Source organism: Ursus maritimus, unplaced genomic scaffold, assembly GCF_017311325.1.
Source record: "Ursus maritimus isolate PB19 unplaced genomic scaffold, ASM1731132v1 scaffold_2, whole genome shotgun sequence".
In the NCBI taxonomy this organism is placed as follows: Eukaryota; Metazoa; Chordata; class Mammalia; order Carnivora; family Ursidae; genus Ursus; species Ursus maritimus.
The window spans coordinates 93751724-93764538 of NW_024424452.1; the positions used below are offsets into that span (position 1 = coordinate 93751724).

At 45.5% G+C, this 12815-nt stretch overlaps 1 protein-coding gene across 5 annotated transcripts in view; it reads right to left on the reverse strand.

The window, feature by feature from the left end:
- The window catches only part of HHAT (hedgehog acyltransferase), a 302265-nt gene that overhangs the window by 139465 nt on the left and 149985 nt on the right, over positions 1–12815 (reverse strand). For all 5 annotated transcript variants that reach the window (XM_040636378.1, XM_040636380.1, XM_040636379.1 and 2 more), the window contains one exon: positions 1154–1189. In XM_040636378.1, coding sequence (XP_040492312.1) covers positions 1154–1189 — 36 coding nt within the window. The remainder of the gene's footprint in view (positions 1–1153; positions 1190–12815) is intronic.

Here is a 12815-nt window from a genome sequence, read left to right on the forward strand (position 1 = left end):
TAGTGCTTAACACACTACCATCTATGTGTGATATCCTGGAGAAAGCCAGGAAAATCCATATTCCTTGGGTCTAGGGTAAGCCACAAAGATTTCAGTGCACAGCCTTGAGGCCCTGGAGAAATGTCAAGGTATGTCTGGCCTTTCTTGGAACACCACCATATGTGATGCAGCCGAGGAAATGCTGTGGGTTTAGGAACAAGGTGATGCTGGTGATGTACATCTCCCCTCAGACGGCATCTTCCCCACAGAAAGATGGTCATGCACTGTGGAGAACTGAACCACTGTAACATCTATCCAGAAATCACATGTGATTTCCAGTTGTTTGTTAGCAGACTCTTAGAATTAGCATTTAAAGTCTCATACCTGCAGAAAGCAAATCACTCTATACAATTTCTAGTTTCCTTGTAATCATTAACTTACAGTCCTTTATCAACCATTACTACTTCTCACATATATTTTTGACAAGAGGTTTTTTTAACGATCATTTTTAACTGTTATTAGAATAATATATGCTCAATACAAAAAAAAACCCTAGAAAATACAGCAAACTTGATAGCAGAAAAAATATCATACAAATTTTTACCAATCCTGTTAATACTCTGGTATATTTCCATTTAACCTCTGTTTGATTTAATAACTATTTGGAATTAATATGCCCCATAAGCCAACTCTGGTAAAAATCACCAATAAACTAGGATATAAACTGCCATCTGTAATCTCCTCCAATTATGAACAAGGTTGGAGTTGCATGACTACAACACAACCAGTAGATTCAACTTTAAAAGCTTAAACTCAATGGAGGGAAAATTGGTTAAGTGGGTCGTTTAATGTATGAATGCAAGCTGGCACTCTTCACTTTTCTATTTGTCTTTCCAGCAGCCCAGCACTTGGAGTAAGTTTGTCCAAGCTTTTGGGAAACTATCACTTCAGATATAAACACCTTTAAAGAGAAGTTCTTCTGATTGTTGAAAAAGGATAATTCCATGTGCAATTCTTAGAGACCCAAAACCATAGTGCTAGTGGTGGGGTTTTTTTGACAAGTATACAATTGCCATTATTCGTCAAGATATTTAAAAAGGATTTTATTTTCATCCCAGTCTTGCATTATAGACATGCTAGTCAATGATATCTAGAATAAAAATTATGGGCTTACCTGATTAAGAAATCATGCAGTCCTACATCAAAATACCTGTTCAAAGAAGACACAGACAAGTATGTCAGTAAAAGAAATGCACAGCAATGGTGGGCTTGACTAAAAATATATAATTTACATTCAGAGCATGGCAAATAAATCAATCACTCTCTAACAGTGGTTCTCAAAGTATGACCCCCTGGAGCGGCCACAGCAGCATTACCTGGGAATTTGCTGGAAATGCAAACTCTCAGGCCCTACCCCAACATACAACTCAGAAATTCTGGGCGTGGGGCCCAGCAATTAGATTTGAAAGCCCTCCAGGCGATTCTGATGCAGAACCACTACGCTATGACAGCAAAAGTGTCTCAGCAAGTCTATGCTCCTCTCTAGAAAATAAAGGCCATACAGGTAGATTTGCCCACAGGTAAGTCCTTTTATAACACTAGTTGTCTCAGAGGTTTCCTCGCTCAAATATAAATGAAATGTTTTACCGGTACAAAACCATGCTGGCCAAAGGTAAGAGCAGGGGTGGGGAAGGGTCAGCTCTGTCCATCCATGTTCCTCCCAGCCGTAGTCCCTGGAGCTTTTTACCAGAGACTTACCCTGTCCATAGCTGGGAGGGAAGGGAGGAGAGTAGCTCCATGCACATGCTGGCCACGGTGCTTGGGCCTCATACTGGGCAGCCAGTAAGCCCTGGGCAGTGGTGGACCCTTTCAGAGAGAGCTTCCCCTGATACCATGAAACTGGCTTAGTCCATATGAATGGTACTGCCCTGGTTTCTCTAATTAGCACATTGGTTCTCCCTAAACCTCTGACCACTTAGCCAGTGTCCTCCTCTCCCCTTTGGGTCTGGCTGTGAGTAAAAAGACTGGGTGGCTGGAACCACGATGCTGCTGTCCACCACGCATGACCGCTACTCCTAACACCAAGATGGTGGTCATTGTATCCCACCCAACAGACTGGCCCCTCAGGTTAGCGATGTGCCCAAGTAAAGCCTGAGTTAATTCTATCCCTACAGACAATGAGCAATAGACACAGAAATTTACCCTACAGTGGGGTCCGACTGCGGAGGCCCTGACTGTCCCTAGCTCCCAGCTTCACTCCTCCCCCGTCCGTGGAACATCCCAGCATGCCTGGCACCTCACCTCACCTGACATAGAGCAGATGATTACTGACATTAAAATGGGATTCCTGGGGCGCCTGGGTGGCACAGCGGTTAAGCGTCTGCCTTCGGCTCAGGGCGTGATCCCGGCGTTATGGGATCGAGCCCCACGTCAGGCTCCTCCGCTATGAGCCTGCTTCTTCCTCTCCCACTCCCCCTGCTTGTGTTCCTTCTCTCGCTGGCTGTCTCTATCTCTGTCTAATAAATAAATAAAATCTTAAAAAAAAAAATGGGATTCCTTTGGGTACCTTTAAATGGCAAGCTTCCTTTATGTACTCAAAATCTGTTTACAGGTCATGGACACGGGGTAGAAGAGAACAGAGCACCAAAGCCAAAATACAAGGTAGCTCATTCACCACATCATTTACCACCTGTAGTCATCACGTGATTCAAGGAAAATGGAATCCAAGACACAGAAATTCCACTTACTCCTAAGTCTTCTGAAAAGAGCTCTAAAGGGAGATGTACCTTCAGGGTTAGCTGATTTGTTTCAGTTGATATTACATTGACCTGAGGAGATGCTAAGTTCTTCCTACAATCACATTTAACACAGATTTAAAAAAAAAAAAAAAAAACCCCGAGAAACAGAAATGATCCTTCCTCGCAACCAAAACCCAGGCTACACTCCTTGGCCACGTAAGTAAATAGTCATATGACAGATAGCAACTGCAAGTTCGCCAGGATCTGCGATATGGGAGATACAAGTACATTTAGATGAGAACAAAGATTTCAGCTTCCTTCACTCATCCAAAACGTATTCAGCCTCGTCAGTGACGTCAGCCACAGAAAGCACCAGATTCCATTGCAGGAAAGACAGCACAAAATAGAGAAGGAATCACAGAGAACCACAACATGGTGCGGGAAGGAAGGAAAGAAGACTCTGAGGGAGTAATGAGAAACCTAATGATATTCATAGAAATGATGATTTAGTATCTAGAAGGCGGCAACTCCTATGTTCGGTGCACGCATACACAAGCCTTCGCCAGTGAGGCTGCTACTGGCGTCTCCATTCCTCAGCGCAGGAACTAAGCTCAGAGGCTAAATAACTTGCAGGGCTCACAGCTGGTAGAGAACAAATCTGGGAGTCCAACTGGGCCCTAAAAGCCATGAACTGCTTGCTCTTCCCGCTAAAAGCACAGGCTCTCACTGCCTTTCATGATTACTCATTGAAAATGACTGTTCATTTTAAGAACGGGTCCCTTTCCACCTGCCCTGATTTCCGCTTCTTCCAACGTGGCTGCCCTGCCCCTGGCAAGCCCGCCTGCTCTGCTTCCCTGAGCACACCTGCCCTGCAGGTGCCATCTACCTCCTTGGCTCTTGGAATCAAGTCAGGCTCTGGAAAGTTATGTCACCTCTGGGCTTCAACTTCTCCATGGGAAAATGGAGATCCCTATTCATGGGAGGTTATGAGGATTAGGTGATATAACATAAATACTGGGCTTAGCACAGTGCTTGGTAAACCCGTGAGTACTCAATAAATAGCAAGCTCCTTCCCTCCAATTTTTAAGAGTTGTTTCAATGGAAGCCCAATTCCCAATAACTCAACAGGAAAAGGAAGCCACATTAAAAGGAAACAACAGGTCTCACTATGCAGCCCACAAAGAGAGGTCACTTAATCCAGGATGCAGGCGGGGCCTGAGCAGTGGAGTAAAGGGTAGGACAGCTGGAAAGCTGAGGGACAGACCCAGAGCTCAGGAAATAGGAAGAAGAGCAGCAGGACCAATTATTCCATGGAGGCCTCATGCAGAGCCTTGAAGCTGCACGTGAGAGCCGGCAGGGCATACAGGGGAGCAGGATCTGGCTGCCAGGCAGGGAAGGCCTCATCCTGCCTGCCCTGGCCCTGGCTGGCATCTCAATAAGAAGAACCAGTACACACGAGTGCGTGCCCAGCTTCACCTGTCACCATGGGGTCCCCTAAAGTTTAGGGCCTAAATACACAGAAGTAAGGGGTTGTGACGCATGGTATTTCGGAACATTTCTTCTTGTGCAAACATGACTGGTCGTGGATGGAATTTGGGGCCGGGACAAGTGAGGGTCTTCAAGCATCCTGTGACAGGCAAGCTTAGGATGGAGAATAGATAATGGTTAACAGTCACTTGGAAACCAGTGGAATGCAGAAGGTCAAGCAAGAATGGGTATTAGCATCAGAAAACATACCAGGAAAAACCTTAAGGGGAAGAAAATGGAACTTCCTCACAGGTATTCACGCCTTACTCTTTTGCTACGTCAATTCATCGCGTGGACATTCATTCATTCGTTAACAGGTATTTTGTCAGAGCCTTCTAAGTGCTGCTGGCCACTGATCTAGCTCTGAGGAGGGGGGGAGAGTAACGTAACAGGGTCCTACTTCTTGTGGCACTCACAGTCTAGGTGGGAGAGGTCCACAACAAATAAGCACTTACATAAAGTGTCAGAGAGCAGAGCAGAGAACACACAGGAGGTGATAGGACAGAGGGTTGGGCCACACAGCTGCTCAGGGAAGTCCTCTCTGATGAGGTGACACTTGGGTTGTGATCTGTATGGTCAGAAAGGACAAACTACGCAAAGACCAGAGGAAGAGTGTTCCAGGCAGCAGGACAGCTGGGTAAAGCACCAAGGTGAGAAGGAATGTGGCACCTTGGAGGAAAGGAAGAAGGCCAGCAGGACTGGGACAAGCCAAGGTAGGAGAGAGGGGCAGGGACCAGATCTGAAATGGCTGTACATAAGGAGTTTGGGCTTCATTTTAACATCGATAGGAAGCACTAAAGGGTCTTTAACAGGGTAATGGTATTTTTTTCATTTGTTTAAAATTTCATTCATTCCGAGGGGTGAGGGAGTGGTATGCTTTATGTATCAAAAAGAACACTTTAGGTGCCCTGAGGAGAAAGGGTGGGAACAGAAGTAGGGCAGGGAGCCACTGACAGTCTATCTGAGAGGTGACGGGGACTCAGCCCAGGATAGAAACCCTGGAAACGAAGGTGGAGAGACAGTGATGGATTCAGATAGGATTCTGTGGTCCAGTACAAAGACTTGCTCACAGACTCAGGCAGGGAGGGGACAAGGAAGCGAGGGAAGAAGGGAGGGAGGGAAAGAGGGGGAAATAATCTGCAGAAGAGCTGAGCGCCTCGCATTATGCAGTTTCACACCAGGCAACCCAAAGGCTCAGCCAGGCCTTGGCTACTGCTGGAGGCTGCACAGGAATGCTTGGGGGCCGGCATCCAGACTGAGGGGATGGCGATGTTCTGTGACTGGCTTAACTTGGACAACGGCTCACCTGCTGGAAGAACTCTAAATGATGGCAGTGGTTTGGGGTCTTTTTAATGAATTTATTGTGGTAAAATCCACATAACACAAAACTTCAACTTTAACCATTTCTTGCATGCACAACCCAGTGGCATTAAGTACACTCACACTGTTGTGCAAACATCACAACCATCCATCTCCAGAACTTCTTCAACCTTCCTCACATGAAACACTGGGTTTCCTCTTTACCCCGGCAAAGTTGATTTGGGCTCCTTCCAAAGAGTTCAGGGGTGCCCCCTCACACAGGGCTATGTCTTTAATTTCAAAACAGAAGCCAACCAGTGCAGTCTAGAAATATCTTCTCACTTAATTTTCCTGTATTAATGTAAAAAGGCACCGTAGGGAACTACAGTAAGAAGGGAATATGCTTTTCTTTTCTTTTTTGATTTTAGAATTGTATGCCAGTTACTGGGCTAGGCCCTCTGGGTGTTACCTCTTCGTCCTCACCACCTCCAGGGTAGATCCCTGTTTTATAAAGCCTCGCGTCCTCACCCCCATCACATAGCTAGCCAGCTGCTGAGTCAGGATCTAGCTCAGAGTACCAAACGCCAAAGTCTGTGCTTTTGTGTCTTCAGCCACTGACTCATTTAACAAATATTTACCATGTGCCAGGTAGTGGGAATTCAGTAACGCACAGCATAGAGCCCCAGCTTCAAGGGAAGTAGAGCCTAGTAAAGTGATGGCAGAGCCAACAAGAAGTTCAATACAGTGTGACTGATCACAAATGTTCTGTCTCTCAAGGGATGCAAACTCCATGAGGGCAAGATCCCGAGCCAGCCACCGAGCAAATTCTCGATAAATATCTGATGAGTGAACCAAAGTGTGAAGAGTGTGTTGTAACAAGACACCGATGCCTCCGTCTGCTCTGATACTAGGCACAGTGCACTGCAGAGAGAAGAGGCCCAAAGTGGTTACTGACCACGCCAATTACCATATGTAAATATATAAAATAAATACCCACAGAGAGAAATGGGGCTTCTCTCCGGAAATAAGATGGCTATCGAACTGCAGCACAATACATCTATCACCTCCTGAGAAAATAATCTCTCCTCGCTACCAGGCCACGGTAAGCCAGGATTTCCTTAGGAGACATGAGAAAGAGTGACCTTGTGTGTATTATTCTTGGTTCCTTCCAGAAATCAAAAATAGGAAGACTTTTATGTGTGGATGTGATATAGAAGTTTTTGTTGTCTGAATGTCAACCAGGAGAAGCAGCGGGAGGCAGTTTTCAGCTTGCTACATAAAAAGGAAGTTTCTAACAAGCTGCAATGTCCTACCCACGGCCGTGAACTTCCCATCACAGGGTGAGTTCAAGCATGCGTTATGAAGGCATTTAGAGGACAGTGAACCATTGCATAGAAAGCTGGAATGGATGACCTTAAAGGGTCCGCCTAGCCTCAGGCTTCTGAGTCCCTGTTCTAGTCTGAACGCTCCCTTGCCCAGCAGCAGCTCTGATGACCGTCCACATACTCGCACACTGTGCCTGGCCTGACGCTCCCGCAGCAGCCCCGATGCTTAGTTATTACCACTACGATCGCTGTGTTGCAGAGCCTCCCAGGCCGCTGCAATCAGGCTAGCTGTGCCTGACACAGGGCTGCATGTGTGTTGACCCCCATGGCTACCCCCGCTTTGGCCGAAGAGGGTCAGCCCCACACAGCATGTCCATGGCAGAGCTCGGAGCAGAACCCATACATGGTTCGAGGACGTGCCCTGCCCTGCCAGGTTGCCTGCCTTCCGGGCTCCTGGTTCTTCCTCCCAGGCTTGTCTGGGCTCTTTGGGAGCTAGGGATAAAAAGACCAAGAAGCTGTGGCCAGAAGCTGCCAGTGCGTTCGAACTGGTGAGGCCCGTCTTAGAACCAGGGTTGTTACGGCCGCCTGGCATGCCGCATGCAGGGCAGTGTTTGTATGCAGTGCCACGTTTAGGTCTCAGTCCTTGCTCTGTGCCTTCAACCTACAGTCTTCGGTGTCTCCTCTCCAGCTGTGGTCATCTGGTTAGTGGGCATTTAGTGATCCCACTCCCGCCTGCCAAGTGTGAAAACTGACTTAGACAGTTGGAAGCAAAAACCAAATCAATGACTAGGAGAGTAAAGTTTATAGCCAGACTCAAGAAGCCCTGGTCACTTCTCACTGGGCTGCCTAGCTTCATTTCAGAGAATGGAAAAGACCTTCAAGTCTATCCGCGCTGACCTCCTTCCTCACTTGACAGACTAGGAAACAGGATAAAAAAGATGAGGGAGTCTGAAACAGAGCTTCACAACTAGAGGCAGAGCCGCGGCGAGCAGTCCCCGAGACCCTGCTGCGTCATTCAATGTGTCCCCACACAGCTTCCTCCCAGTCTCAACTGCCATCTATATTTTCGGAGAATGCCCCAGACTGGCAACCGGCTTCCTGATGACATGACGTACATGTGGCACCATGTTAGAGCAGGTCCATCTCTGTCTGTGGAAGTCACGAGAACACCCAGCCTGCAGGATGCCTCTCCAGGAACACTCACTCTCTTACGCTCCTTCCACCGTCTGGGTCTGTCTGGACCTAACCTGCACATGGATTTGAGACTCAGAGCCTGCTGACAGTCAGGAATAAAACATGATGTTGGGGGTTATCATCTACAATAGCCAAATTATGGAAACAGCCCAGGTGTCCGTCCACCAACTGATGAATGCATAAGGAAGATGTGATAGATAGATAGATAGATAGATAGATAGATAGATAGATAGATAATTATATATATTATATATTATATATATATATATACACACACACACACACAATGGCGTATAACTCAACCATAAAAAAGAATGAAATCTTGCCATTTGCACCAACATGGATGGATCCAGAGTATTATGTTAAATGAAATAAATCAGTCAGAGAAAATAAATACTGTATGGTTTCACTCATATGGAATTTAAGAAACAAAACAAATGAGCAAGGGGGCAGGGAGAGAGAGAGAAGCAAAACGAGAAACAGATTTTTAACTATGGAGAACTGATGGTTACCAGAGGGGAGGTGGGTGCAGGGGATGGGGGAATAGGTGATGGGGACTCCCGGGGGCACTTCCTGTGATGAGCACCGGGCAGTGTATGGAAATGTTGAATCACTATATCGTACATCTGAAACTATTATCGCACTGTATGTTAACTAACTGGAATCTGAACAAAAACTTTTAAAAAAGTGATGCTGGGGGATCAGGGAAAAGTAAAAGCGAACTTAGGCCAGTAAGACCCCAGCTGGCAGCCAATGCACATTTGGTAAATACCTCACCGAAGTGTGATAGGAAAGTAGAAAGTGAAACTGCAGCCCGCGAGGACAAATTCTAAAAAGCAGACACAGTAAAAACAAAACAAAACAAAACAAATGGTGCTGGGTTTTCACAGGACATGTTCTTTACTGCATCAGACAGGTATGTCTGCCATCAGATTATTAGGGAGCAAATTCTGGGAAAACAGCCCAAAAGCCTGGACATCTGGGCATTTCACAGTGTTAGAGAAAGAAAAAGAGAGAAGGTGCCAGTTCCAGGCATAAACAGCTCAGGAGTGAAGAGCTTTACAGTAGAAACCACATCTCCCAAGACGTGGGATTAGAAATTCAAGCTCTGAGCTCCAGCTATGTCACTTAAAAGAACCTGATGGTGGGCACAAAAATCACAGCTCCGTGTCTCAGCGTTTATACCTGTGGCACAGAGATAGCACCCACGGCACAAGACGGAGCCAATGTAGTGGGTACAAGCAGTTTATAAACCTTCTATGAATGCTCAAGATTATTTTCTTTCCTCCTCGGACTTAATGAAGTTCCTAAAGGTTCTTCTCCAAACTGCATTAGTGCCATATGCATTCATTCATCCAGCAAATATTTATGGAGCACCTTCTAGACGTCAGACACTGCAAGAGATGCCTGGGGTACGACAGTGAACAAGACAGCTAAGTTCCTATCCTCATGTATGTTCCAGAAACAACTCCTTTAACTGATAGGTGATTGGAACATGTTTTCTCTCAGTCTGTAGCTTGTCTTTTTATTTTCTTAAAAGTATCTTCTGAAGCACAAAAGCTTTGAATTTTAAAAATCCATTCATCAATTTTTTTCAATTGCAGACCATGTATTTGATATCATTATGTAAGACATCTTTGCCTAACTCATTCCCTAAAGATTTCTTTCTCCTATGTTTTCTCCTAAAAGCTTTAAGTTTGGCTTTTATATTTAAGTCTTTAATCTATTTGAAGTTAATTTTTGTGCACACTATGAGGGAAGGGTCTAAGTTCATCTTGCTTTTCATCTCTTCATGTAAAAACGTCTCCTGGACATATCTGTCAACATGGAGGTCATTGGCAGCTGTGACAAATGCAGTTTCATCAAGTGGTGGAAATGGAAGCCAGACCAGAGCCGAGAGCAGAGTGAATGAAAAGGACAGGAAGCAGAGACGATGGGATATAAATAACACTTATGATCAGTTTGGTTCTGAAGAGGAGGGGGAAGGGTAGTAGCTGCAGAAGGATGAGACAAAGGAGGTTGTTTCTTGTTTATCTGGAGGGGAATTTTCCACCGTGACAGGTGATGGGTGCAGAGGCCAGAAGATTTAGTGGAAGCAAGAATTTTAACAGTATATGAGGCAAAGCTATCATGAGAGAAAAGTGGATAGTACTAGGCTCCTCCCACTGGAAGCCAACTGGCAGTGACTCCCACAGATCACCTGGGTTGGAATCTGAAGTGTTACTGAGATGAGGGGAGCTGGTTCCAGAGCCATAGGAGATGGTGATAGAATGCTCTTCTTTCTTCCAGGCAGCATTTGTGCCCACAATGTAACCAGAAGCAGCAAGACAAAGGGAGAGAAATCCATATCCCTGATGGCACTACAGATATGGGCCTGCTGATCCTGCCATCCAGGCTGCCTCTGATAACCCAACTACTAAATTATCTCCAAATGCAGAGTAACATCTGACTTTTGCCTTTCATTCCCCCTTCAGGAAAGATTACACAGAGACATGGGCCTCAGCTTCTATTTATAAGGTAAACTGGGCCCAAGACACCCAGTGCTTCAGGAACCACAATAAAGTAGGGTCAGGCCTCAAAAGGCTGGGGACTGGGAACTGGGCAATAAGTCAACACCCACCCCAAAAATGCTACCAGTTCACAAAAGTTTAACACAAAGCAAATGTTAACCATATTAGAAGCTGATAATGTCTTCTCTGTGTAGATAGATAGATAGATAGATAGATAGATAATTTCCAGTCAATCATGTTATTAAAATTTCGTTAGAAGGTACGGCTTTTCTCTCGTAGATACAACATTAAAATGAGGGATCCTTCATGATACGTGTTTGATGAAGCTGCCCACTGTGGTTTGAAAAACTGCCATCATATGACCACGTCAATGATCTAGTTTTGCCCCTTGGAACAGTTGAACATTTGGTTCTTCCACTGTCAGTAATCCAAGGCCAACCAACTTGAAAAGACAGATATGAAATTCAAGTGTGTTTAACTGGGGTGAGGTACACAGGCTTTTCCTCCTTTTTTACAGGGAAACAAGCAATTCTTTACTATAACTGGAATTCAAAAATAATGGTCATTATATCTACAAGTGATACGTAATAACAAATTTTAAAACAAATTCAATATTAGCCTCATTCTCACTAAATTATATCCTTTCCCTCCCGTTTTATTTTCGTATCTGTTATATATCGGAGCCTTGATAAGAATGCCTCTTTGGGGGCGCCTGGGTGGCGCAGTCATTAAGCATCTGCCTTTGGCTCGGGGCGTGATCCCGGAAATCTGGGATCGAGCCCCACATCAGGCTTCTCCACTAGGAGCCTGCTTCTTCCGCTCCCACTCCCCCTGCTTGTGTTCCCTCTCTCACTGGCTGTCTCTCTCTGTCAGATAGATAGATAGATAGATAGATAGATAGATAGATAGATTCTTTAAGAAAAAAAAAAGAATGCCTCTTTGGTATTTACCTGCTCCTTGACTGTCTAGGATATAATCAGATGCCAGAGTTTAAAACCACCACCTCCCCAAATCTTTGCAGCCTCTCCTATACTAATTACTAGCAAAACTTCTTAGTTTCTCCTTGGGCACCTCTTTCACCTAGATGGCTCCAGCTGATCAAAGTGAATATGACTATTTTTCCTTCTATGAATTTCTATCAAGTTCTCTTTATTGAAATCCAAAGAACAAAATAAGGGGGTCATACAGCAACAATCTGTCAATGGGAGAATAGCCCATACCACAATCCAGCAGATGCAGGGCAGAGACACGGGGACAGGGATGGGGACGGAGCTCCGCAGGGCTGTGTCACGGTACAAGGCTTGAGGCTCGAAGCCGCCTGACCCAAATGCTCTCACCAGGACTGCACAGAACATACTGCATGAACCTGATCAGCACAGCAGAGCCAGCAAGGAAAAATCAAGAGACTGCGAGGCAGAGAGCTTACACACACAAACGCTCTTGGCTTCTCATAAACCACCATGTAAACGTTTGCCTTTATTTTTCATATTTAGAACCCCAGAGCCAGGTCGGGAGGCCAAGCCTAGACAACTTCACCAGAGGTTCTTTGTTCGGACAGCATTCCAGACAGAGAAGTCCTTTCATGCAGCTGACTGATGGGGCTGCCTGGTCTACTGGGAATGTGGCCTTCAGGGATGTGTGGGTTGGAACCTAAAGGGATCTTCAAAGTTCTCTAGCTCGCAGTCCTCGACCTGTTCACTCACGCTGCCAGTGCTCAGCATCTGTGGTAAGAAAATTAAACCCCTCTCCCTTTGGATGTTACCAAAGGTGACATGGGCCTCAAAGGCAAAAGAGATCTTACTTCAAAGAATAGGAATTACATTGTAAATAATCTCCCACAATTTAAAGTTCACAACTTCCAAGGAAAATTAAAATAGACTACCTTTAATAGAGACACCAAGGAAAAGTAGTATCATATGCACACTACACCACAAACCTTGTTCTTCTGAACATAAACCCTTTCAAGAGAATAAAGAATTTAATTCCCCCCTCACCCCAACAAATACTCATGAGCCCCTACCTTGGGCCAGATACTGCCAGGTGCTGTGAAGAGTCCCTGCTTGCAAGAGCATACGCCTCGGGAGACAACTAATACGTAAACTACAGACTCCAGCAGCCCAGCATGCTAGAGGGGTACCTCTTCAAGAACAAAAGGGCCTCTGTCCCTGGGAGGCTGCTGAGAGTGACAATCCTCCCATCCTCTCCTGTGCCTAACAGATGAGGAAGAGCCCTCAGTCACAAGA